The following is a 26121-nucleotide window of genomic DNA, read 5'->3' as shown; positions in this document are numbered from 1 at the left end:
ATGCAAGCTTGTAGCGGGAATCTCATAAGTGAGAACGAGAACTTAAAGGCTTGCAGGCTTCCATATGTCGACCGCCCGCAGCGCCTTCTGGGATTTTTAACGGTTCGATTCTCTCAAGTCTGCATTCGATGCATCCTCGATATCAAGAACACATCCGGGTACTTTCATGCATCCTCTGTTCTTGCATTCTTGAATATTGGAACTGAACTTCGATGAGCAAGAGCACAAGGACACAAGATTGCTTAAGAATGCATATTGAGAAACAGCCATACACTGAAGCTCTGCAACAAAAATAGTGTAGCTGTATGACAGGGGACAGACAAATTTGTTGAATGTTATTTTTGTTTTGTTTTTTTTTTGTACAAAAAGTATTCTCACCGCTTCATAACAGTAAGGTTTAACAACTGTAGTCATGTCGACGGTTTTAACGATGACTTTAGTACCTTTTTGGACCTCAAAAGGTGCAGCGTCGCTGCTGCTTATGTGTGGATCAGATACCCTCGGATCTCATCAAAAATATCTTAATTTGTGTTCCTAAGACAAACTAAGGTCTTACGGGTTTGGGACGACATGAGGGTGAGTACTTAATGACAGAAATTTCATCTTTGGGTGAACTGACCCTTTAAGCTAAGATGCTTAAAATCCATTTTGTAGATTTTCCCCTATTGGAAAAGGTTAAAACTTGAAAGAAAAACTGCCCGCCATCTGGGCCCGCCTGTAGTTCAAGCTTATAATTGCAGACTATAGCATATTTAATGAAAAACTGATGTTCTTTTTAAAAAGGCTTTGCCTCTCATGAGCCTCTCATGCTGATGTTATTTTCTTTTTAAGTTTGATCTGCTAATGAGATGCACAGGCAGGGAGACAAAGGCTTTGGTGTTGAGCAATGTCATAATTTGTTTCCCTGCATCCCTTGCAATAAATGAATTTCCCCATGACTAGCATCGTCCTGCTGAGATGAGGCACAAATGCACAACTGAGGCAACTGCTAACTGTGTTTATGGGATTTGTTTGTGTGAGTGTGCGAGTGCAAATGTGTTTATGGATCTGTTGTGAATGTGAAATGCATTAAACATGCATTCCAGAACGTTTGATTTTTTTTATTATTTCATTTATACAGATCTCACAGTGAATCACATGGGCCCTCATATATCAAACGAACGTAGAAACCAGCGCACATTCGTAAAAATCAGCTTACAACAACGCTCAAGTGTGATTCATTAAACTTTTGTATGCGGCCAATTCACAAAAAATGTGGCGGCTGAAAACTGTTGATACGGATGTTTCAATATCCACGTAAAACATCATCCTTCGCATGCGCAAAAATGTGTTTGGATGGGCGTTGCGCGCGCCGACTGGTACGGATGTACTCCTATAGCGGACCATTAAATTGAGCAGTGTTAACTGCTTCTGCATTTTAGTTCGCTGATAAATGGCTGAAATGTAAGGTTAGCTGGAAATGAGCGTACGCACAGTTTTCTGGCGTATGATCATTTGATAAATGAGGGCCAATGTGATTGAAACTCTCATTTCTTTGTCAGTTGACAGGAAATGTTATTGGTTGGAGACAACAATCTCTCTCTCTCTCTCTCTCTGTTTTATATTCGTTTCCTTTGAGCTGTCAGAGTTAATTGGAAAAGAGGTCAGAGGCTCATAGAGAGAGTGAAAGATTGATGCTAATCTGCTCTTATGGGCATAAACATTCATGACAACATCATGTTCCTGTCCAGCAGCCAGTGAAACTTAAACTAATCAACAAAATATGATGAACTGGTTAAATGAGTGACATTATCATCGCTTAATACCCCTTAACAGGTTAACTTCCCAGGGAAGAGGGTAAGAAATAAACCTCCATGTTTCAGGGTACATTTCATCTGGCATAACTCAACTTTCAACTTGCATGAGGAACGTCAGACCATTTTCCATATGAAATGGTAATATGTCTCATGGGATCATTATGAAGATGACTGCGCCAAACCATCTGTCCTTTACATTTTTTTTTAAAAAATAGATGTTCTTTAATGGCACTTTCTTCTCATTTTTGTGATCCTTAGATGATTAAAACAGTTCTTGATGTTTTTCTATTGATTTTTTTCCCTCTTGGGGTCTGCTTGTGGCAGTGTGAAACTGCCCTAAGAGTTTATTAAATTCTCATGCTTCTGTAAATTATTCTTTTATTCTTCTGATCTAGGAAGATTTGCGGCTTATCAAATAATGCTGATGGCTTTGATTTGGAGGTCACTGTTGGTCTTTGGTCAGTCGTAAATACCGGCTTCAGCCTGAAGCTGATATCACAGGCAAATTGACCTTTGAGTCGCAATTCTGTTATTTATGCAATAACTTAAAAGAATAAGAGAAAAGAAGCAGAAAAAAAGGGTCATTTATAACACACACTGTGAACAGATGAAAATGCTTGAGGATCACTGACTGTCAAGTTCAGATGTGATTTTTATTCAGTTTTGAACCCTATAGTCTTCTTGCATTCTAATCGAAACTTGACTAATACCTCTGACTCTTAACTATTAAAAAGTTGCTGTTGATTTTTTCTTCTTTGTTTTTATCATGTTTTATCTCGCCATGGCACAAAGTTGAGCCAGAACTGGCACTGAAATTCCTTCATAAAAAATAGCAGCATGACGCCCCAATAGATGTCGCATATCACATAAACAGTCCCGAAGCCAAATAAAGGTCATTCAATAACAAATTCTCTTTCAGATGGTCTATCGCAAGGCGAAAGTAAAACAAAACAGCTGATGAAATTTTTAAGCAGATGTGTTGGTAAAAATAGAAGCTTGCAGAGAAATGCATCTTGATGCCGTTCTATATCAGCACACATGAGAATATACAGCATTAAATGAGGAATATGGTGCAGAAAATATTCTTTAGCCTTTCTGCCTGTGTTTATGCTGTGATTTCCATTAGGCCAAAACCTTTCAACGCTTCATGACACAAATCTGGGCAGTCAGTCTGAAAGCCAAGTTCACACAAAGTGCATCGAGTTTGCCCTCAACTTCTGGACCTGCTCCAAATTGACACTATCCTGACTGGCAGTTTAGTGTGTTGCTTATAGAGCAGCTTCTTCTGTGTCCTGAAGCCTTTCAGAACCAGGAAACCTGCTGTAAAATGCTGAAATGTTGGAGTGTAGCAAAGCAGCAGCCTGATCCAAATGTTTCTCTTGAGGCACTGGTGACATTTTCTGCAGTATAAAATACACAAAGAAGGACTGTTAGGCACCACGTTTAATTTCATTTTCAGTACCAAACCATTTTTTCATTGCTTTTACCACCCTGACACCAAAATTCTAATGGAAATGGATCAAACAAAAAGAATGGCGATGGAAAAAACAGCACATTTTCACTATGAAGAGGTGTTTGTCATTATTTACAAAAATCTGTATGATTTTCTTTTTTCCGAGGAAAGTAAAAGAAGGTATTTTGTGAAATGTAATGTGTTTTTTGTCCATACAATGGAAGTCAATAGGCACCAAAACTGTTTGGTTATAGCAACAGTCTTCAAAATATGTATTTTGTGCTACACAGGACAAAGTCAGTCATTAAGTCAGTCAGTTTTTAATCAATCGACACCGTTTGTATTTTTCATACGGGTTCTGAATATGAACTATGCGTACTTGAAGATGCAATCGCTCTACACAGTCGGTGTGCCATTTAAAGATAAACATAATGTGCTCTGATGGGACTGCATGCTGAGAAACCTCAACAACACAATGGATCTATCAATACAACAACATGAAGTCATGTTGCGAATGTATTCACACCCTGTGAAAAAGACAACTAAAAACCCTGATAAGAAGAGTGTTTTTCATCTAACATCTTAAATCTTTCTTTCTATCTTTCGCCTCCTCCATCTTTCCTTCCCCTCCATTCTCAGGAGTATCCGGTGTCTGAGAAATATCATCCACTGGAACCTGATTACGGCATTTATCCTGCGAAATGCCACCTGGTTTGTGGTGCAGCTCACCATGAATCCAGAGGTGCATGAGAGCAATGTGGTGAGTAAACACCAAGACAAATATTCTCTCCTTCTCCTATTACTTTCCTTTCAAAACACACAACCAGTGCACACACAATCCGTTGTTCTTTTTTCATAATACATGCACACCCGCTCTTCTGTTCAGGCCATTGTTCGTTCTCACCGCTTGTCTCACTTCAATCCACTGTTATCCCCTCATTCTGTTGGCACACATGTTCATTAACTTCATTCAAAAACTGTCCCTGACACCTGGGTCTTCGTTTCTGCACTCATAACAGGCATTGAACTCTAACTAGATTGGCACTAGACGTGTATCGGTGGGCGTTTGGGGTGGGAATGCAAATAGCTCATCGTCCACTATGCTTCGCCGAGAATTAATTCGCCTCCACATTTCTGTGCTTTCTTAATCAACTCATCTGAGTCGAGCAATTAATTCATCTACCGCCATGCCAATATCAGTCCCAAAGGGCTCTTCCATCTTACATTCAAATTCAGCCTCATAATCTATAGGGCACATGGCTTTTCGGAAGGTATCAGAGTTCGATTTTTTTTTTTTTTTTTTTTTTTGCTGTTTTGCTGTTGCCAAAGCATAATTTGTACCTATTTATTATGCAAGGGCCGACTTAATTGCTTCTTCATGCTAAGATTTTGCACGGCAGCACATTAGTTCTACCTCTGAACTCCCCTAGAGAGAAACTTAAAAAAGAAGGCAAAAACTTGCAAGGTGTTTTCAGACTTAAGTGGTTATTACACATTCCTCCAGGTCTGTATATTGACAGCAGTGGCCTAATTCTCCTAGTTTCCAATCAAGTAAAGCTCCTTTGAGATGTTTGAAAGTGATAAGAAATGATTTGTGGGCAATTGCTAACCATTGACCTGACTAGATGAAAAAAAATAAAAATAGCCTTCTTGGAGAGAATGGAGAGCTGGAGGCTGTTTAACTGTGAATAAAATTGTGTAAATACGCAATGTCATTGATGCACTTGTTTTGAATCATTTCAATTACGGTTCAAGCAAGTGATCCCAGTTGCCTTTTGGTTAATACAAAGAACATCTTGACTCATTCGATCCGCTTCGCTTAACGAGGTTAAGCTTCGCATTGTCTTTTTTTGCTGTATGTACAAGATGCATCCGTTTAGGAAAGGCTCATAAGTCAGAGCCAACTGCTTTTCATTGAGTTTTATAGCACAAAATGACACATTTATTGTGAAATGTGTCACTTTGTGGAGAATTTATGCAATGCCAGTTAATGAAAGACATTGTTCAGTAAATAACTGCAAAATTAGCAATAAAGATCCTGCAGAAGCTTATAATCTCTACAAGGTCCTAAATTCCTGTCACACCAGGGGGCCTATTATGAAAGAGGGCTGTAAAATTCTTCAGAAGTACTTCTGAGAGCCGAAAGGCTTTATGACTGAAGGAGCTTTTAATTTTTTTCCCACTATTTCACATGTTGAAGTAAAATCGTTACCACAGAATACATGTAATAGTCTATGGACTATTAGCTCGCTGATTAATGCCTGGAATAAATGAGTCTACAATAGTTTCTCAAGCCCATAAGGCTGATATAAGTGTTAGCCTGAGATTTCGCTTTCTTCTGCAGATTGTAAGAGAAGTCACCCCTTTTACAGAGAAACCACAGGTCTGAAAGTTTATAATCTTTCAGTGACACTTGAATTCCCACTTCAGTCATAACTCATAGCTGTAATCTTCAATCTTGAGCTGAGAGTGTCTTGAGTTTCTATCTTCTCGTGAGACAACAACTTGACAGAGCTCAGTGATGAAATATAGCCAAAACAAAGGAGCGGAGGGTAGGATTAAACAGGATTAAACAGGACCTTGACACACACACAGAAGCCCCTCTGATGTGCCAGTATGTCTCTTGTAAATGTCAGGAACATCTCAGCTTTTTCATCCAGCTGCAGTACTGTCATGCTGTCTGTAAAACATGTTGTCATTCACAGTTTTTCTGTTTGTTTGTTTGTTTTCTCAGTCAGTTGTTTATATTTATACATGTACTCTATGTGTACATAAAAAGTATATACCTTACTGAGGTTTGGGGGTAGTGAGATTTTCTCTCAACAAGGCTGTGTTTATTTAATCAGTGTTAAAGGTGCACTATGAAACGATTGGCCCTCTAGCAGTTAATATACAAAACTGTGTGAATTTTGCGGATTGTTTTGGTTGTGCTTCGGGTCTGTGTGAGTGTGCGGATGAATATGATTATCCTACTGCTTATAAAACATTCACTACTAGGCTTAAGAGATAAAACCAGTTTAGATGGAAAGGATTTCAAACTGACTGCATGAAGACATTACTGTAGCTTCACCCATTAACCCTTTGAGCGGTACAGTTCAACATATGGGATTTTTTTTTTTTTTTTTTTTTTTATGTGCCCCCGAGAGTACGGTCCCACATATGGGATTTTTATTTCTGTGCCCCTGGGCGTACAGTCCCACATATGGGATTTAGAACGTTCAGCGACGTCACAAAACTGCCAGATTCAAACTGTGCTTTCGAACTTTGGCTGCGAGACGGACGCGATCAGCTCTTGTCATTTATCACAACTATGCAGTGTTTTCAACCACATGTTTTTTTAAGGTTTCAGACATGTAAATACACATAAGCAACAGTAAAACAATACATTTAGAGTTTATAAAATACACACTGATGTCAGACATCTGTGGATGCAGCAATAGCAATCCATTCAAGTATAATTTGCCAATGTTTATTCATATCAGACACACATAGTGGGCCTAAGTAATTATAAAGTTTACTCTATTATTCTTCCAGTTCACCAGCCACTTACTTGCATGTATTTTGGGAGAAATTGATGAATTCACCTGCTGTAAATCCGACTGACAGGACTGACGTGAACTGCAGCGCAAACTAAGATCTTGCATTATAGATCAAGATAAAGATCATTTATAAAGGTTTTTAAATGACAAAACACACTCACTCACACATATTTGAGAATGAGAATAGTTGATGACTAGGTAAGCAAGTTTGTGAATATTTTAAATCAAAAGTAAAAACAAAATAATAGCGATCCATCTGTCATACAGTGTTATTGTGGCTGCGGTGTGTTACGTGACGCGCATGATGATGATTTCGCCATTGGAAACAATAAGGGCAAACATTCTAAAATAATGGTCATCTTAAAAAAACTCACTCTGAGGGGTCAGCTAGAAAATTTTAAACAAACTTGAAAGGGTTAATAGACACGGTAATTCCTTGAAAACAAAATTCTAGAACAGCGCTACAATAAATACCTTACTCACCCTTTGAGTAATAAAAACACCTTCTCCACATTACTTTTATAACATTTCAAACCTATGCTACTCCCATATGCGTCAAAGTAGCCGCAACAAATATATATTAGGGCTGTCAATGTTAACGCATGCGATTAATTCAAAATTAATTCAAAATAATTTAACGCAAAAAAATTACGGAAGCACGTGAAACGAACTCTCTGTCATATTGTGTTATTGTATCTGAAAAGTGCGAGCCCTCTCGCATCGCGCTGTTCCTGTCTGAACGGAAAGTTGAAACATCCCACTGCTGTATGGCCAGCCAGATTATATGAAAACGATGTTTCTCGGCTGGATAAAGCAAACCAGCTTCTTGCTATGAAAGTTTTGATGGATGAGGATTGCAATCAACGTAAAGACGATTGCAGTGTAGTACATTAAGCACGCATGAGTCTGTTATATTGATGGGCAAACAAATCCTGCATGAGCGCTGATCACACATTGTATTTATGCACAGACACATTTCAGTACATTCACGTTGTTTTCACACTCATTCAGGATAATGTTTGGATTTGTCCTGTGTATGTTGCTGTGTACTTTAGTATATATGCAGGTCAAGGCGGCTGTTTAGGACATCTTTTTTGGCATCTCATAACTTCAATGTCGCAACTTGACTTGTCTAAAATGTTAACAACTAAAATGGTGTACATAAATGTATGAATTATATGAAATCATATAATTTGGGTATTTGGTATCCTTTTTTGGATTTGGAATTTACCTTGAAAAAAGCTGAAAAATACAGTTTTTTGAAAATCACACTTCAATCTGATGGTTTACTTTGCTGGATATAGGCAATGATGGCAAAATGGACATGTTAAACAAAATAAATTATATATGCTTAATTTATCTTTCTTTATGCTTTCTTTCAAAGTGTGCAATTAATCGCGATTATTCAACCCCCAAAGAGTTTTAAGGATTTATGAATAAAAATCTTTTCAAAGTGAGTTAAGTGATGCATAAAATCCACACAGAAAATGTATGATGTAGTATTTGTGTGTAACAGTATATTTTGTTAAGATAGCCATGTCACAATTATTCAACCCCTATATAATATTGTTATTTTTAAAGCTTTCTGACAGTTTTTATGGCCTGAAGTGGAGCTGAAACATCATTAAGCCTTTGGGAACTCTATAACGATCCTTCATTTGCTTCAGCTGTGATGCATATATAAACCCCAACCATGAAGGTGTTCAAGGTGAGTTGCAATCATGGGAAAGACAAAGGAGCTTCCACAAAAGCTGAGAGAGGTGATTATTTCATCACATCTGAAGGGCCGTGGGTATAAGAAGATTTCCAAAATATTTAACATTCCAAGAGACACCATTGGGAGCATTATAAGGAAGTTTAAAACTTATGGAACAGCTGCAAACCTTCCAGGCCGTGGACGAAAGCCCACAATTTCATCAAGGGCCCTTAGCAACTTAGTCAGGACAGCTAAGAAAAACCCCCGTGTGACTGCAAGAAAGCTACAGGATGACCTGATGAGAGCTGGTACAAGTGCTTCAGTGGCAACTATAAGACGTGCACTGAATAATCAAGGACTTCATGGCCGGACCCCAAGACGCACTCCACTCTTGACCTCAAGGAACATCAGGAGTCGATTAGAATATGCCAGGAGGAATTTGGATAAAACTACAGAGTTCTGGGAGACAGTTCTATGGACTGATGAAACCAAACTGGAACTTTTTGGACATATGGACCAGCGGTACATCTGGCGTGCAAAAGGTCAGGCTTATGACCAAAAGAATACCATCCCCACGGTCAAGCACGGAGGTGGGTCATTGATGATGTTGGGCTGTTTTTCTGCGGCAGGAACTGGCAATCTTGATCGTGTACCTGGTATCATGGATTCCCAGAAATACCAAGACATTTTAAAGAAGAACGTGATGCCTTCTGTTGACAAATTAAACCTTGGTGATCATTGGATCTTCCAGCAAGACAATGATCCCAAGCACACCTCCAAATCAACTAATGCTTGGTTGGGGAAAAGATGCTGGAGCGTCCTGGAGTGGCCTTCTCAGTCACCAGATTTAAATCCAATTGAAAATCTTTGGTGGGATTTGAAGAAGGCAGTTGCAGCACGGAAGCCATCAAACATCACTGAGTTACAGACTTTTGCATGTGAAGAATGGGCAAAGATTCCAATCGAGAGGTGTAAGACGCTTGTCAGCACTTATAGAAACCGTTTGTTAGAAGTTATAAAAAATAAAGGACACTCCACAAAGTACTGAAGCTGGGGGTTGAATAATACTGCACATGCTCATGTGTTACAAGAGTTACAATTTTCATTTAAACTTCAAAGTTAAGTCAACTTCTGTTGTCAAACTAACTTGTATGTATCAATAAATATTTTCTGTTATCTCACAAGGTTTTTTTTTTTTTTCATTGATTTTCATTATCTTTTATTAACATCACTATAATGTCTTTTGAGGAGAGGGGGTTGAATATTTCTGATTGCAACTGTATATATAGGGTTATTATTATATAATAATAATAGTAATATATATTTATAATTATGTATTCATAGGAACTATTTAATTCATACGTCCATAATATTTAATAACAAAAAAAATAATCTAAAACCCTTTTTTCTGTATTGATTTAATTGTTTTTCTATGTAAATAAATGCACAATTCACATAGGACTTTAATTTTGATATTGGCCATCTGTAATACATCCTTAGAGGTTGTACTTCTGATAGCGATAACCCACGGAGAAGCGATATGCGATAACCCACTGGCTTTTATCATACTTTCATCTAAATCTGTTCCATCCCGAGGCCTCGTTTCAGACCCCTTGTTCCATTCTACCCATCTGTATTGTCCCTTCTTTTGGAGTAGAAAGGTTTTATCCCTGCTTGGTATTTGAACTCAGTTTCAGTCGTAACGCGTAGACATTCCACACACACGTATGCACACACAAGCTTTCATTTCCCTTAAGCTATTCAAATAAAAGCATTTTAAAACAGAGAATGCTTACAAGAAGTGGCATAGTGATCTCCTAGGGCACAATTTAGGACAGTTTCTAAACATCTAACTTGATTTCTTTTTCTCTCATTGCTTTCAGATCTGGTGCAGGCTGGTCACAGCAGCATATAATTATTTCCATGTGACCAACTTCTTCTGGATGTTTGGAGAGGGCTGCTATCTGCATACAGCCATAGTACTGACATACTCCACAGACAAACTGAGGAAATGGATGTTCATCTGTATAGGTTGGTGTAAGTATCCCATGATGCATGACTGATCCAGTTTTTGGATCATGCACATTGAAATAAATTCCTCAAGGCATGTGTACTCACATGTATTTAAAGATTAATGTGTCACTTGTAATACTGCTGTAGGGTTATTCCACATTGGGTGCCTTTTTTGTCCCTCATACATGTAGAAAAAGCCATGAAAGGCTTATGGTAATGTTTAATATATATTAATATTTTTCTAAACATACTAACAACAAATTTTGTTTTACTTTTTTATTTTATTTTATTTTATTATTTTATTTATTTTATTTTGCAGCCGTTTTTAATGGAAACAAAGTACATAGAAGTACAGCTATTAAATTCCAACATATTGAAATGTTCATTTAGCTTGAGATTGGTGGAATAAAATTTATTAACACTTAAACATATTATATACCGGGAAGAAAAAATAAAAATAATAATAATATAAAAAATCAACTGGGAAAGGCACCTGTTTCATAGCATGTCATTTACTTTAAAGGTAACATGGCTCACAGTACACAACCCATATTACTTCCACAATCTAAAGTATTGCTGTGTCACATATGTAGGGTTGGATTTAAGACATCAGTGAAAGAGGAAAGTAGTTTTGATTAAAGATTAGTGAGACAAATACCGCAAGATCAGAATTGTGAATTAAATGAACTAAGAAAGCAGATAAGGTCAGTTCTGAATTTATGTTGCCTTTAAAGTACATCAGTGTTTAAATTACTGTCGATTAATAACTTGAAAAGACACTCAGTTACAGTAGTAGATAATTACACTAATGAGGACTGCAATTTGATCAGGTTCTCTTCTGAACCATGGGCGAATTATTATGCGAATAAACAAGCCTTGGATTTTCCTCATTAAAAATGCATTGCAAATGAGTCATTGCCGAGGATTTATAACACAGTCCCTTAATAGTATCAATTATACTGTTTGTACAATGTCTTTGATTGTCAAAGTAATGAGGGTGAGTGGAAATTTGCTCTGCTTTTTTCCAAAGGTATTCCATTCCCCATTATCGTCGCGTGGGCCATTGGCAAGCTGTACTATGACAATGAAAAGTGAGTTTGCTGAGGCTTTCTTTCATTTTTATCTCTATAAAACCTGCACTTTACTCTATACACACACAAACTCCCTCACCTCATTTACAATAAAAGCAATTAAAGGTTAGATTAACCCCAATTATCTCCGTCATCTACCCTCACTCTGGTCATTAAACAATCGATTCACGATAAAGCCAGAGAAATGTTCTCAGAGTAATGCTAATTAACGCCTGCTACTCAGGAAATTGATGAGTGACACTGATGTAAACATCCCAGAGTTTAATAGTCAAGATGTGGTTTAAACAGTTAAAATATCTCCTAAATGAAAAGACTCTTTATAATAAAAACAAATTTTATTAGACACTTTAAAATACTTTTAAATTTGGCTAGAAGGCTGTACATCAAATCCAACTCTAGGTCTTTGAAAATTCATTGATCACTTGGTAGAGGCTAGCCAAATTAGAAAAATGTCTAATTACAAAAAAAAATTATAATTTATTTATATTAAATGGGGTAGTGGGGTATATATTGTAATATCCATTGTCCAAGCTTTACATTTGGGATTAAGTGCATAAAATATGGCATTATTGTAATATATGATCATATTTTCATCGATGGATGGATGGATGGATGGATGGATGGATGGATGGATGGATGGATGGATGGTTTATATTGGTAGGTGGGTTTGCGGATGGATGGATGGATGGATGGATGGATGGATGGATGGATGGATGGATGGATGGATGGATGGATGGTTTATATTGGTAGGTGGGTTTGCGGATGGATGGATGGATGGATGGATGGATGGATGGATGGATGGATGGATGGATGGATGGATGGATGGATGGATGGATGGATGGATGGATGGATGGATGGATGGATGGATGGTTGGTTTATATGGATAGGTGGGTTTGTGGATGGATGGATGGATGGATGGATGGATGGATGGATGGATGGATGGATGGATGGATGGATGGATGGATGAGTTTGTGGATGGATGGATGGATGGATGGATGGATGGATGGATGGATGGATGGATGGATGGATGGATGGATGGATGGATGGATGGATGGATGGATGGATGGTTTATATGGGTAGGTGGGTTTGCGGATGGATGGATGGATGGATGGATGGATGGTTTATATGGGTAGGTGGGTTTGTGGATGGATGGATGGATGGATGGTTGGATGAATGGATGTGTTTATGGATGGATGGATGGATGGTTTATATGGGTAGGTGGATTTGTGGATGGATGGATGGATGGATGGATGGATAGGTGTGCAGATGGATGGATGGATGGTTTATATGGGTAGGTGGATGTGGGGATGGATGGATGGATGGATGGATGGATGTGCAGATGGATGGATGGATGGTTTATATGGGTAGGTGGATGTGCGGATGGATGGATGGATGGGTGGATGGATGGATGGATGGATGGATGGATGGATGGATAGGTGTACAGATGGATGGATGGATGGTTTATATGGGTAGGTGGATGGATGGATGGATGGATGGATGGATGGATGGATGGATGGATGGATGGATGGATGGATGGATGGATAGGTGTGCAGATGGATGGATGGATGGTTTATATGGGTAGGTGGATGGATGGATGGATGGATGGATGGATGGATGGATGGATGGATGGATGGATGGATGGATGGATGGATGGATGGGTGGGTGGATGGATGGTTGGATGGATGGATGGTTTATATGGGTAGGTGGATGTGCGGATGGATGGATGGATGGATGGATGGATGGATGGATGGATGGATGGATAGGTGTGCAGATGGATGGATGGATGGTTTATATGGGTAGATGGGTTTGTGTATGGATGGATGGATGGGTGGATGGATGGATGGATGGCTTATATGGGTAGGTGGATGTGCGGATGGATGGATGGATGGATGGATGGATGGATGGATGGATGGATGGATGGATGGATGGATGGATGGATGGATGGATGGGTGTGCAGATGGATGGATGGATGGTTTATATGGGTAGATGGGTTTGTGTATGGATGGATGGATGGATGGATGGATGAATGGATGGATGGTTTATATGGGTAGGTGGATTTGCGGATGCATGGATGGATGGATGGATGGATGGATGGATGGATTAAAAGGTACTTTTTGTTCCCTTTAGATTGTGTATAGAAAAGAAGAAGCATTGCACAATTTAAACTTTACACTTATATGTGACTTGTTGTTAAATGGAGACTCTGGAGTGCTACCAAACTAAACAAACTCATTTCCTGCACAAGCATTATTAAAGAGTCTCTCTTAACAGTCCTTAACACCTCTTTAATTCTCCTTCTCACTTACATCTGCTGTGGAGCGGTACTTCTCCACTGGTGTGTTGTGACCAAAAAATAGGTCACAGCTCTGCACAGAAAAGAAAAAAACAAATGATAGAAGCTAATAAAAAAATGCAGCTAACCATATAAGTGTACACAGATGATGTTGTTAATATCAAAGGCTGTACATCAAATCCAACTTGAAAATTCATTGATCACTTGGTAGAGGCTAGCCAAATTAGCCTACCAAATGACAAATGAAGATGGACGATTTGCATTAAACATTAAAAAATATACACAAGGTCAAAGCAAATAGATCCCAAATCACATTAAATATGCTGTAACCATTTAAGTACTGTTGTAGATGACCCCGGAAAAGCATTTTAAAGCATGCACATTTAAAAAACATGAGGCTTGTCTTACCTGATTGAATTTGTACGTCTCTTTGGTTGAGCTCCACAAATGACAGCAGTTTGCCATTCAGACGTATCCCCAAAAGCCAGATGTTTGTCCCTTCCTGTCTGACACACAGGCTGACACACTCAGCCGAGACAGTCTTGATTATGCCGTGTACCCGACTGAAACTGTAAGATTAACAAATCTGGTGCATATCTGCCCAAGGGACACACTTTCTTTCTCTTCCTTGCTTTGTTTCTTTTTTATAGAAAAGCTTATTTTTAGATATTTTACTAGGCTTGTTTAATCATTGTGCTAGAATAATAAATAATTATCTCCAAATCCCTTTATATTGTTACCTAGATAAACAGTTACGCCGTGTCTGATGAAATTGTGTCTATACTAATAATTTTAGGTGCTTCATCATTAAGTAAGGCATCTTACTCTTTCTGTGCAGGTGCTGGTTTGGGAAGCGGGCCGGCATTTACACTGATTATATTTACCAGGGTCCCATGATCCTGGTCCTACTGGTGAGTCAGATCCATATCAAATTACACAAATGTTTCATGAGATTTTTTGTGCAAGAGTAATTTAGCATTTTTTATTTGTTTGGCGCTTCCTCTTTTGCATGAGTGTTATTATGTCTTCCATGATTTATGATGATAATTCATATTTGGCATTATAGCGAGCAAAATCAAATCCCTTTCTCTCGATCTCTCTCTCCATCTTTAGATTAACTTCATTTTTCTCTTCAACATTGTGAGGATCCTGATGACTAAACTGAGGGCCTCCACTACCTCAGAGACCATTCAGTACAGGTGAGGCAGACTATTCAGCACAGACAGATCTAAAAAAAAAAAAGTTTTTGTTCAGATGTTGCTCATTGTTGGCCTAGGAGACTTAATCTGCCTCTGCCACATAGGTTTTAATTTATGAAACAATACAACACCAACCATGGTATTGTATTTCACAAAGTTTAAAGCCAGAATTCTGGATATTTTCCCTCAAAATGAGTGTAGAAATTGCTACTTTATCTCAGATGCTAATCCTGAAATTCCTTATGAGAAATAATAACAAATACAAAAGGATAAGATAGTAGACAACTGCTGACATAGTTAGAATTTAGAGCTAGAATATTAATCTGGAAAGCATAACGCTATTGTGTAAGCAAATGTTGCAGTGTTGGGCTGCTCGGAGGCTCAGACTAACAGAGCAGTTTTAATAGGGACAGAGTGTTTACACTACATGGGCAAACCATCCTATAAATTGCTTTCTTGTTGTTGCCTCTGCATATTAAAATGTGATATTTTTCCATCCAAAACATTACACACTTCACCTTTAAAGAGATCTCATCTGTGATTTGCTGTTATGAGCAGACGGAGATGTTGAATTTAGTCATGTTTTATGTCTGTTCTGAGTTCTGGAAATTAATAATAAGCTGTTAGTTGCTCTGTCAAAAGTGTGGTGTGAAAAAGAGAGGTAGGGATTGATGGACAAATGTTTGGATGACTGATGTGTTGAGGGAAGAGAGTTTGTGTTTCTCTCTCTCTCTCTCTCTGTCTCTCTCTCATGTGTGTGTGTGTGTGTGTGTGTGTGTGTGTGAGTGTGTGTTTGTGAGATGCTCATTTTCCCTCCAGCTATGACTAATGTCTTTGATGGTCACAGCCAGTGGCCCATAACAAATGCAATACATTTTGCTTAAACCAAATTCATCTCAATGTCATCGCGCTGAACTCTTTGTATATTAGCAACTGTGGTGTTACTCTATCTTACTATCATTAAGATAGTATCATTAAGTTACTCTATCTTACTTATAATAATTATTCAGACACTTCTTGGCTAAAAAATATTATATTCATAATATTTTACTAAATTTGTGTCAAATTTAATAATATTTGTTCTAAATTCTGACTTTAAGAATTATAAAACCTTTCTCAAACCAGGGGTGTGTTTCCCAAAACTAAATAAGCAAGCTGACATTTAGTGCAATCTATATGTTTTATTTTGAATAGGCTATAAATATCATTTACATCTTTTAATTTGTCAAGAGATTTAAAGCACCGTTGAGTGTACGTGCTCTAGTAGTCTACTACATAAGAATGAGCCTATGATTGAATCTGGAAATAAAGCAAAATAACTGAGAAAATGAGAATAACTCCTCAGATGCCAGATTATTTATAGCAAAAAAAACAAAAAAAAATCTAGCATTAATTTATCTTAAACGGAAAGTTATTACTACACCACCTGCGTGACATTAACAGCGACAAATTTGCAACAATATGATTTCGGAAAACAGTCATGGTATTTTAGCAGTGAGTTACGTTGTTGTATGGGAAACTCACCCCTGAATAATTAAGGGGTCAGGAAAGGGTTAAATGACAAAAACTACACTGTGAAACCTTTCACAAATCAGAATAGTGAAGTTAAGGACTCAAGGAAAGGTTAACTGACCAAAATTGTACTGTGCAAGGTTTCACAAATCAGAATAGTGAAGTTAAGCACTCTGGAAAGGGTTAACTGGCTAAAACTGTGCAGTGAAAGTGTTCACAAATCATAATAGTGAAGTTACTGTTTGTCATTATTACACAAAAAAAAGAGGACTGAGCAGTGAGAAACACTGAAATGCGATTGTGAAAGTTTTCATAAAACAAATGATTTTGTATTAGCATGTTTTTGGAAATGGGCGTTAAACATGAAGAAAGCCTATTTTTCACATTCCTGACTAGAAGACTTATTAAGAGGTTTATAGACAAGTGCTTTGCTGTGAAAAAATTCACAACTCAATCAGGTCAAGATGACACTGGCTTCAGTCTTCAAAATTTTGGCATTTTATAGATTATAAAAAAAGAGTCACTATGAAAAAACAAAGATTTCGGACCGGAGGAACGCATCACCTGAATTCACAAATCATGAATAATAACATGCAATATTATTCTATGATTAGCACACGGGGGATTTACAGCCAAAAGAAATCTGAATATCAAACTGCAAATCTTTACTGCGCTCAAAAAACAGAAAACATCAACACTAGTAAGGCAGTTTTTAATACTGCAATATCTGAGGACATGACTTTTTTATTTATGAGTCTGGTTTCTGTATTATCATCTCTACTTCTCTGAATCTCACAGGAAAGCGGTGAAGGCCACACTGGTTCTTCTGCCCCTGCTAGGCATCACATACATGCTGTTCTTCGTCAACCCTGGCGAGGATGAGATCTCACAGATTGTCTTCATATACTTCAACTCTTTCCTAGAGTCCTTTCAGGTAAACAAGCACAGTTTTGACCCTTATTAATTGCGATAAAACAGATCTGAATCTGATATTTACAACTCAGAGGTGGAAATTCTCTAAGAATTAATTGCACCTGCTAATAGAGCTGTTTATTTGCACATGCTGTCTTTTACAAAAAAGTGCTGAGTTTTGTGAATAAGTCATGCTAAGCCTAATTTGCATTGAACATAATGGCAGTGACTGAATCAGAATATGGCTCAGTGCTATTCAAGTGCATTTAGCTCTTGGTTAAACTGGATTGCAGGTGCTTAATGTATAAGATGCTGATTTTGTGTTGAAACATCACATACTAAAGTAGTGCAGCTCTTTAGGGTATAGTTGCTTCTAATCACTAAACGCATCAGTTTAAACCAGTTGCACAATATGTTTTTTTAATGTTCGTTTTCTATGAAGTCTCACCCACATGTTCGGAAATCCTCATTCCATTTCCTCGTGGTGCGTTTCTCACATCAACCCAGAGTTGACCATGTCATCCGAAGCACACAAGGTCAACTCTATCCCCTGTTTTGCACCATTTGCTTCCTGGTGTGACCCGAGGGTCTCTCGTGAATGTTAAAGCCATGTTTTCCACAGATTCATCTGGCCCCACATCTGTCCAACTCCTCATGGGAATGACAATTCATCTGTGGGGAAAATTCAATCTTAGGGTATTCACGTTAGACAAACATGCTGAACATTTTAAAGGCAGAATCCAGAAAATCTTATCTTATTAAAAAAAATTCAAATATTTAGAAAAATATGATTTGAGGAGGTCCTTTTTAGGTATTTGCCAACACTTTGACAATGGAAAGAAATTAATCAAAAACAGATTTTTATATTATTACAAGTCTGAAAGTGACTCAAAGCATACTAAATGTTTAAAGGCAACAAGGCAACAAACAAATTTAACAGTTCCTCATAACATTCAAATAATTAATTAAGCTTTTTAAAAGGTTTTGGGTTTTTTTAATTAAGGAAACTAATTAACTATATATATATATATATATATATATATATATATATATATATATATATATATATATATATATATATATATATATATATATATATATATATATATATATATATATATATATATATATATATATATATATATATATATATATATATATATATATATATATATATAGATTTATATTCATTTTTTAATTATATATTTTTCTATGGGTGAAAGAAATGCTTACTGGGGTCATTATTATTATAGCATTTCCCCGTGTCCTCCACAAAATGTACCATGCCAGAAATGTTTAAAATGACCACCAGGATGTAATGTGACTATGGTGGTGGGGGTTTGTGGGACATTTTCTGCATTGATGTATTTGAAAGAGATTTTCAATTTCCATCTTGACATTTGCTTTGAAATGATTATTATTATTATTATTATTATTATTATTATTATTATTATTTTCTTTCAACATTAGCAATTTAACAAAATCATGTTTTGTTAATGTAACCCAGACACCAGCAGCATTTAAATGATTTTAGAATTGATTTAGAATTGAATTGATTGATTTAGGATTGACAGCTAATTATTTAGGCAAGGTTGGAATCATTCTTATTTATTCCATTTTTCACATTGAATATCCTATTTCACTTGAGATAACGTATGAGATAAAATGGGTTGTAAATGGTGACTTTTAAGAAGTTTTAAGTGAATGTATAAAGGTTTATATTTCTTTCTTTTTTTTCCTTATAAATTGTAAATGTCTCTTGTTCTCTTTACAGGGATTCTTTGTGTCAGTGTTCTACTGCTTTTTGAACAGTGAGGTAAGAAAGCTCTTTTCCTGGTCTTCTGTTTCCACCCTTTTTTGCACAAATACACCCTCTGCTTTTGACTCAAAGTTCTACAACAGCGATGGGTCTCTTTGAAGTGCAGTGCAAACAGTCTGAGTAATTTGGGTAATTCAGATTTCCTCAGCCATGACTGCCCAATGATACCTGGCCAAAAAAGAATCAAATCGAGACCCTCTCCATTAACCCAAAACCACCCTTTTGGCAGTCGATAACTATAAAAACCGACTCTGCTCATAAAATATTCATTCCTGCGAGGTCTAAATCTGGCTTGTATTACATGCCCTTTGAAAAGGACAGTAAACCTTTGGGAATTTCCAGCCAAAATGTTCCTCTTTTGCATTGTGCCCAGATCGCAAATGTAAGCACATCTTACGCATCATGTTGTCCTCCTAAGTGAACACGCTTACAGGTGGTGTAAAGGGATCCAGGATCGGATCCGTCTGGGCTGTTTTGTTTGTCATTTTAGCCAGTGAACAAGTTCAGAGGAAGCAGAAAAGTGTGGGGCTTGATCTGAGGTCACCCTGAATCACAGATAGATATCAGAATACATGAGCAAAGCAGAGCGTACAGTGTTGCTTAAAGTCAAAGTGATAACATTGATCTGTTCCCGGTACATATGAAAGTGACACCGCAATGTCAGATGCAAGACCTCCAAAAAAAATACCTTCATTGGAGTTATGAACCTTCAGAAGGTGCCTTTGGCTCCAGTGTGGCTATGCAAACATGTTCAGAACTAAAAGGCCTGTGGTGCTAAATTACAGCTACAATAACAAACACTTGCCATAAGTTTCTAAAAGTCAAAAGACAACAGAGAAAGGATCTGGCTTGGAAGTGCAACAAAGCACTTTCTTTCAGTCACATGATAATTTGTTCACTTTCTCTCAATGTGGTGCATCACAGTTTATTAAGGTTGAAACTATTTAAAAGGATAGTTTAACCAAAAATGTTTAATCAAAAAATGTATTGTCGTTCTTATCGATGCAATAAGAACATAAAGTATACAAATACACATGAGAATCAGTGAAGTTTGAGTTAACTGAGCTTGGCTTTGACCGGTTCTACAGCAAATGCTAATTTAGAAGGAATGGTTGAAAAGAGTATAGATCAGGGGTGTCCAATCCTGCTCCTGGAGGGCCACTGTCCTGCAGAGTTCAGCTCCAACCAAATTTAAACACACCTGAACCAGCTAATCAATATCTTACCAGTCATATTAGAAATTTCCAGACCGGTGTTTTGATGTTTGAACTAAACTCGGTTTCAACTAAACTCTGCAGGACAGTGTCCCTCCAAGAGCAGGTTTAGACCTAAATATGAAAATTGTTTATGATTTAATGTATAGGTAAACAGCTATAAAATAATCAACATATACTACCTCAGATAGAATTATGTACTTGGGAAAGCAAAGTTAGCCTAGTGCTTGTGTGAGCTGAAAGAAAAACAATTATGTCAGGGATTATTTTCAGCAAACGCTTTAAAAGCTGTACTTCAGACCTTGCTTTAAGTGTCAGCAGTCACTGACCCAAGGGGTTTACGCTTTTACAGAAATACTGAGAAAGAAAGAGTCAAGCTCTTAGAGCAAAGTAAGAAGTTTCTTCTCTACAAGGATTTTTGATCGCTTTGCATGAGTTTGACCTCCTTGATCATCTGAACCCCCCACTTGACACCCACCACAGAGGTTAATTACATACAGCACCAGAGCTTTACTGTTCACTTCTGATCTACTGTGGAGACTGACCTTTAAACCTCTCGGGCATGGGCAACTGTTCATGCTGTGCCATGGACTGCCTACAACTATTTCATGCCCATTTAAAATGCCCTCAAATTAATTTTTTAAGCCAAATATATTTTAAATGCAACTTGAATGAAGAATAAATCTTTTTATCTTTGATAATTAAGTTGCATAATTATTGTAGGTACACTCAAAAAAAGCCTTAAGCATATTTTTATTTATTTATTTATTTATTTATTTTGGTTTATGGATTTCAATTGTATAATAAAATTGATTTAATTGAATAATATTATTCATATTATGAATTAAGAATTCTAAATGAATAAAAATGTGTACACAAGTCTACTCAATCTAAAATCCTTCAGCTCCTGAGCATGTATCACAGTGACTTGAATTATAAACATGCTTGGACATTTTACATGTTTTTCTACCTCAGCGGCTTGTGGAGTGTTTACTGGTCTAAATTCCAGTGCAGGCAGCATTGTTGACACAGGCTTTTGTGACTACGAATCAAAAACTCAATCTGGTGAGAGAGCAACAGGCATTGTAGCTGTACACTGTCCATAGTGCATTGGAGCACCAACAGATATTTGACCATCGACCCTTTTGAAGACGGGCCCCCTACAATGTGTATTGAATGAGATTTAGACAGAGGAGGTTTAAATGTTTACTCTGACATCCATCTCATTGATTTGTGAAAAGTGAGGCCTTTTACAGTGCACAGACTTGTCTTTCTGAAAGCCAACATATTGATTCAGTAAAATGCCCCCCTCCAAATTACTGTCTAAATTGTTCAGATTTTTCGACCCCCTGCTTCTTGTTACTTCCCCTGTATTGAAACTGTATTTGACATTTTAGTTGTCAAAGGATTGTAACAATTTCAACCTTTTCTGACAGCACAGCTGAAGGAAATGTCATAGGTTTGGTTGCTAGGGAGAGGGCTCCTGGTTGCTATGATACAACTCTGATTATGAAAACGATGCAGGGTTTCATTGGTGGCATATATCACACTGGTGTGATTTAAATGTTAATTATTTGAAGTTCAGGGTTTTTTTTGGCTGGAACCAAAGCTTTACTGCTAACCTTTTTACCAGTCCATTACAGAACAGCTAAACTAAAAGATCAGTGTAAAATATATATGAGCTCCATGAAATCTGTTTCCTCTTTTTATTTATATATGTATATATATATATATATATATATATATATATATATATATATATAGAATATTAACCCACTCTCTGCACATAGTATATGCAGCATAGGCCAAACTGAAAATCGTCTAAGGTTTTGGCTATAACCATAGTTCCCTGAGAAGGGGAATGAGACACTGCATCTTGAATTGACACTTCAGGGAACATCATCAGTGTGACTGGTGTCTGAAGCATGTTTCTAAACACAGTTTAGACACATGCACAATTTTATTGGCCGATGAAGCACTGGTGAGTGTAAGAGAGGGCGCCTGCAATGTATGTCATCAACTTTTTTGTCTTAAGGAGACATGCAGGCAGGCCCGAAGCATGGCAATGCAACACAGTGTCTCGTTCCTCTTCTTAGGGAACCATGGTTACAGCCATAACCCGAGACGTACCTTTTCAAAGTTTTGGATTGACGCTATGGTGAGCAAATACTGCCTCATTAGGGCTTAAGACATCCACCCTTAGGCCGTGTGTCCACCAAAGCGTTTTTTTCCAGCTGCTAGCATACTTTTTCAATTGTTTTCAATAGGAGCGCCGCGTTTTTTAAATGCCAGGAGCTTAAGGAGGCGCTGAGTGTCTTTTTCACGTTCAAGCGCTGAGAGCTAGCCGTTTTTTACAGGTCGCCTCGAGTTGAAGAATGTTCAACTTTGAGTAAAACTATCACTGTCACTTTTTAGCCAGCCATCCAATCAGAGTGGAGGAGTGGCGGGACAAATACAACTCCGACCAACTGTCACATTCTTGTTGTACAGCGACATCAACAAACAGAAACAAAATGGATGAGAAATTATTATTGCTGGTCTCCGAACATACATAGCAAGTAATTCCACATTGTGTGAACATTTTTAGCCTGAAACAAATTACCTTCAAAATCAGTTATAAGTAATAGTGCCGCGGATATTCCGTATCATAGCAACAAAGCGTCTTAACAGAAAAAAACGCTGCGCTGCAGAAGCGCTCTCAAGCGCTCACAGATAGGCGTTTTAAGCAGAGCGCCTAGCGTTTTCAGCTCGCTAAAAACGCTCTGGTGGACACACGGCCTTATGGTCACAGCCTGGAAATATTGAGAGCCACATACTAGAGATAGTAACGGAGCAACAAAAATTCTCATTACTTGGTTCACAACCCCATGTGTTTCCTTACTTAAAGGTTAGTTCAGCCAAAAAAATGACAATTCTGTCATTAATTACTCACCCTTATGTTGTTCCAAACCCATAAGACCTTTGTTCATCTTCAGAACATAAATTAGGATATAAATTAGATACAGTGTTCAGCGCTTCCAGGTTCTGCGTCAGAACAGCGGCTCAGTATTGGCCGACACTGTTCACGTGAGCAGCACAACGCATCAGCCGACCAATAATGAGTCAGCCTTCTGACGTAGAACCTTGAAGCACCTAGCGTAAACAGCGTACAAGAATGACAATTATTAATTATTTTTCTCACTCACCCACTCCATATTTTTCTCTCTATCCACTGTAAATGAAACCTCTTTTCTCTGACGTATATGCTTCTCACACACACGCGCACGCACAGTCGCTCACACATGTGCCCACACAGATACGCAGGTTCACACATTTATTTCCCTGTCACACACATACACATCCACCCGCCCACATAAGCACACACACACCTGTTCTCGCTCTTTCTCACTCAAACGTGGGAAAGGCAGAATATAAATCATTATTAGTCTTGTTAATATTATTCTTCAGAATGAAGATGTTTTTTTTTTGTTTTTTTTAAACTTCCCAAATTTTTTTTTCACTAAATCTTTTTGAACAAAGATAAACAAAAGTTACAACATTTTACATTTATATTAGAGATTTGGGTGTATTTATTATATTTAAATATGATTATATAAGAACACTGATCTGTCTATGTACAAAAAAAAAAAACAACAACAACAATTGTCACTTCTCTCTCCTGTTATTTTACAGCATAGTAGGATGTCTGACAAGGTTAATGTAATGAAAATTCTAGCTCTGTTATAAGAAGCAGTAGCATGACAAGTGACAGGTTTGACAGAAAATACATGCTGTTTTTGTTGCCATGTTTGACAAATGAATGACAAAACTATATATAAGTGTAATAAATAAATGTGGTCAAATGACTTTAAAGTCACTTCATTGTTTTGTTACATCATATATTTATAAGTTGTCTGTAAATTTTTGTGTCATTTGTCATTTAATTTGACTTGGTATTCAGAGCTTTCTTAAAAAAAATTAAAAAAAACAGCAACACTTGCCCTATTTTTGTGTGTATGTGTGTTATTAATTTAATTTATTTTATTTTATTTTATTTTATTTTAATTTAATTTAATTTAATTTAATTTAATTTAATTTAATTTAATTTAATTTGATTTGATTTAATTTAATTTAATTTAATTTAATTTAATTTAATTTAATTTAATTTAATTTAATTTAATTTAATTTAATTTAATTTAATTTAATTTAATTTAATTTAATTTAATTTAATTTAATTTAATACAATTAAAAGCTATTTCCCTCATATGGCGTTGGCTACATTTTGGAACTAACTTGCAGCGAAACTGTTTTTTTTTTGTTTGTTTTTTATCTGTACTTGAGCTACATTCAATTATTAATATTTTTAGTAAAGTGCCTTTTTTTGTCCACAGGTTCGCTCAGCCGTTCGTAAACGATGGCATCGCTGGCAGGATAAGCACTCCATTCGGGCACGGGTGGCGCGGGCCATGTCTATTCCCACCTCTCCAACGAGGGTCAGTTTCCACAGCATCAAGCAGTCGTCGGCTGTCTGACCTTAATAGAAGCGAAACGCCCGTCCCCGTTTCTTCTGCTTCTGCTCTTTCTGTCCTCAGCTAATCATCAGTGTTCTCTGCAAAACCCAGGGATAACAGCTATGGGCCAAACAGGGTATGATCCTCAGCTGAGACATAGATGAAGGGTGGAAAATACACAAACAATGAGGTCCACCTGCCGAACACCGTGAAGAAGAATCAGAAACAGATTAGAGCATCGGTGGTCTCAGACAATGATGGGAGACTGTGGGAGGAATCTGAAACACACAAAAAAGGTCAATAAATGCAGACCGAGTGTATTTATTCAATAGATAAAGTTATATGTCGCATTATCTCCTCCTGATCTGTTTTCCTATCTTGAGTCTTCTCTGATTGGAGACCTCAGTTTATTCCTAACTTGTTTCCAGAACTATCAGAGTAGGATAATCTTGAATGTACTCTGCATGGCCAAAAGTAGTGTGATTGTGAGCCAGACATGTGTTTGAATGGGAGTAAATCCCTCCATCCATGGTCCAACATCTATTGGAACACCTTCCAGAAGAGTCAAAGCTGTGAGGGAGGATAAACTTATTAATGCCAGTAGTTTTGGAATTAAAGATGCTGTAAGGGATTTCTGAGAAACACTGTTGAAAGTGGATCGGACTGAGCGCTATGACGCACTTGTAGCCAACCAGCAGTAAGGGGCATATACACTCATGAGGGGGGTGAGGTGCCTGTGTCGCATAGCATGTTCATGAATTTGGGGGTAGATCTATCAATATAGGGGTGTGATCCCTATCTTGTGCTCAAGGCAGGGGCGTGTTTGTTTTGGTTTGATTTCAAATATCAACAGCGTTTCTCAGAAATCGCTTACTGCACCTTTACAGCAAGCAAGCACATATGCACTCTTATTAAAAAAGGTTAATTGGGGTTCTATATAGAACCCTAGGGTTCTTGACTCAAATTTAAAGAACCCTTTATGCCAGAATGGCTCTATATAAGGAGAAATGTCTTAAACGATTCCATAATGCTTTCATGTTTGATGGGTTATTTCACTTTTTTGTCTAGTGATAAAGTATGTTTACAAGCTGCTT

At 37.3% G+C, this 26121-nt stretch overlaps 1 protein-coding gene across 1 annotated transcript in view; it reads left to right on the top strand.

The window, feature by feature from the left end:
* Positions 1–25718, top strand: part of crhr1 (corticotropin releasing hormone receptor 1) — a 147418-nt gene extending 121700 nt beyond the window's left edge. The window contains exons 8-15 of the mRNA XM_067372990.1: positions 3889–4009; positions 10368–10521; positions 11528–11588; positions 14720–14792; positions 14995–15080; positions 17391–17526; positions 19279–19320; positions 24908–25718. Coding sequence (XP_067229091.1) covers positions 3889–4009; positions 10368–10521; positions 11528–11588; positions 14720–14792; positions 14995–15080; positions 17391–17526; positions 19279–19320; positions 24908–25048 — 814 coding nt within the window. The 3' untranslated portion in view covers positions 25049–25718. The remainder of the gene's footprint in view (positions 1–3888; positions 4010–10367; positions 10522–11527; positions 11589–14719; positions 14793–14994; positions 15081–17390; positions 17527–19278; positions 19321–24907) is intronic.
* The last annotated feature ends 403 nt before the right edge of the window (positions 25719–26121 follow it).

This window comes from Chanodichthys erythropterus, chromosome 3 (genome assembly GCF_024489055.1).
Source record: "Chanodichthys erythropterus isolate Z2021 chromosome 3, ASM2448905v1, whole genome shotgun sequence".
Classification (NCBI taxonomy): Eukaryota; Metazoa; Chordata; class Actinopteri; order Cypriniformes; family Xenocyprididae; genus Chanodichthys; species Chanodichthys erythropterus.
This window is presented reverse-complemented; position numbering and strand designations above follow the sequence as displayed.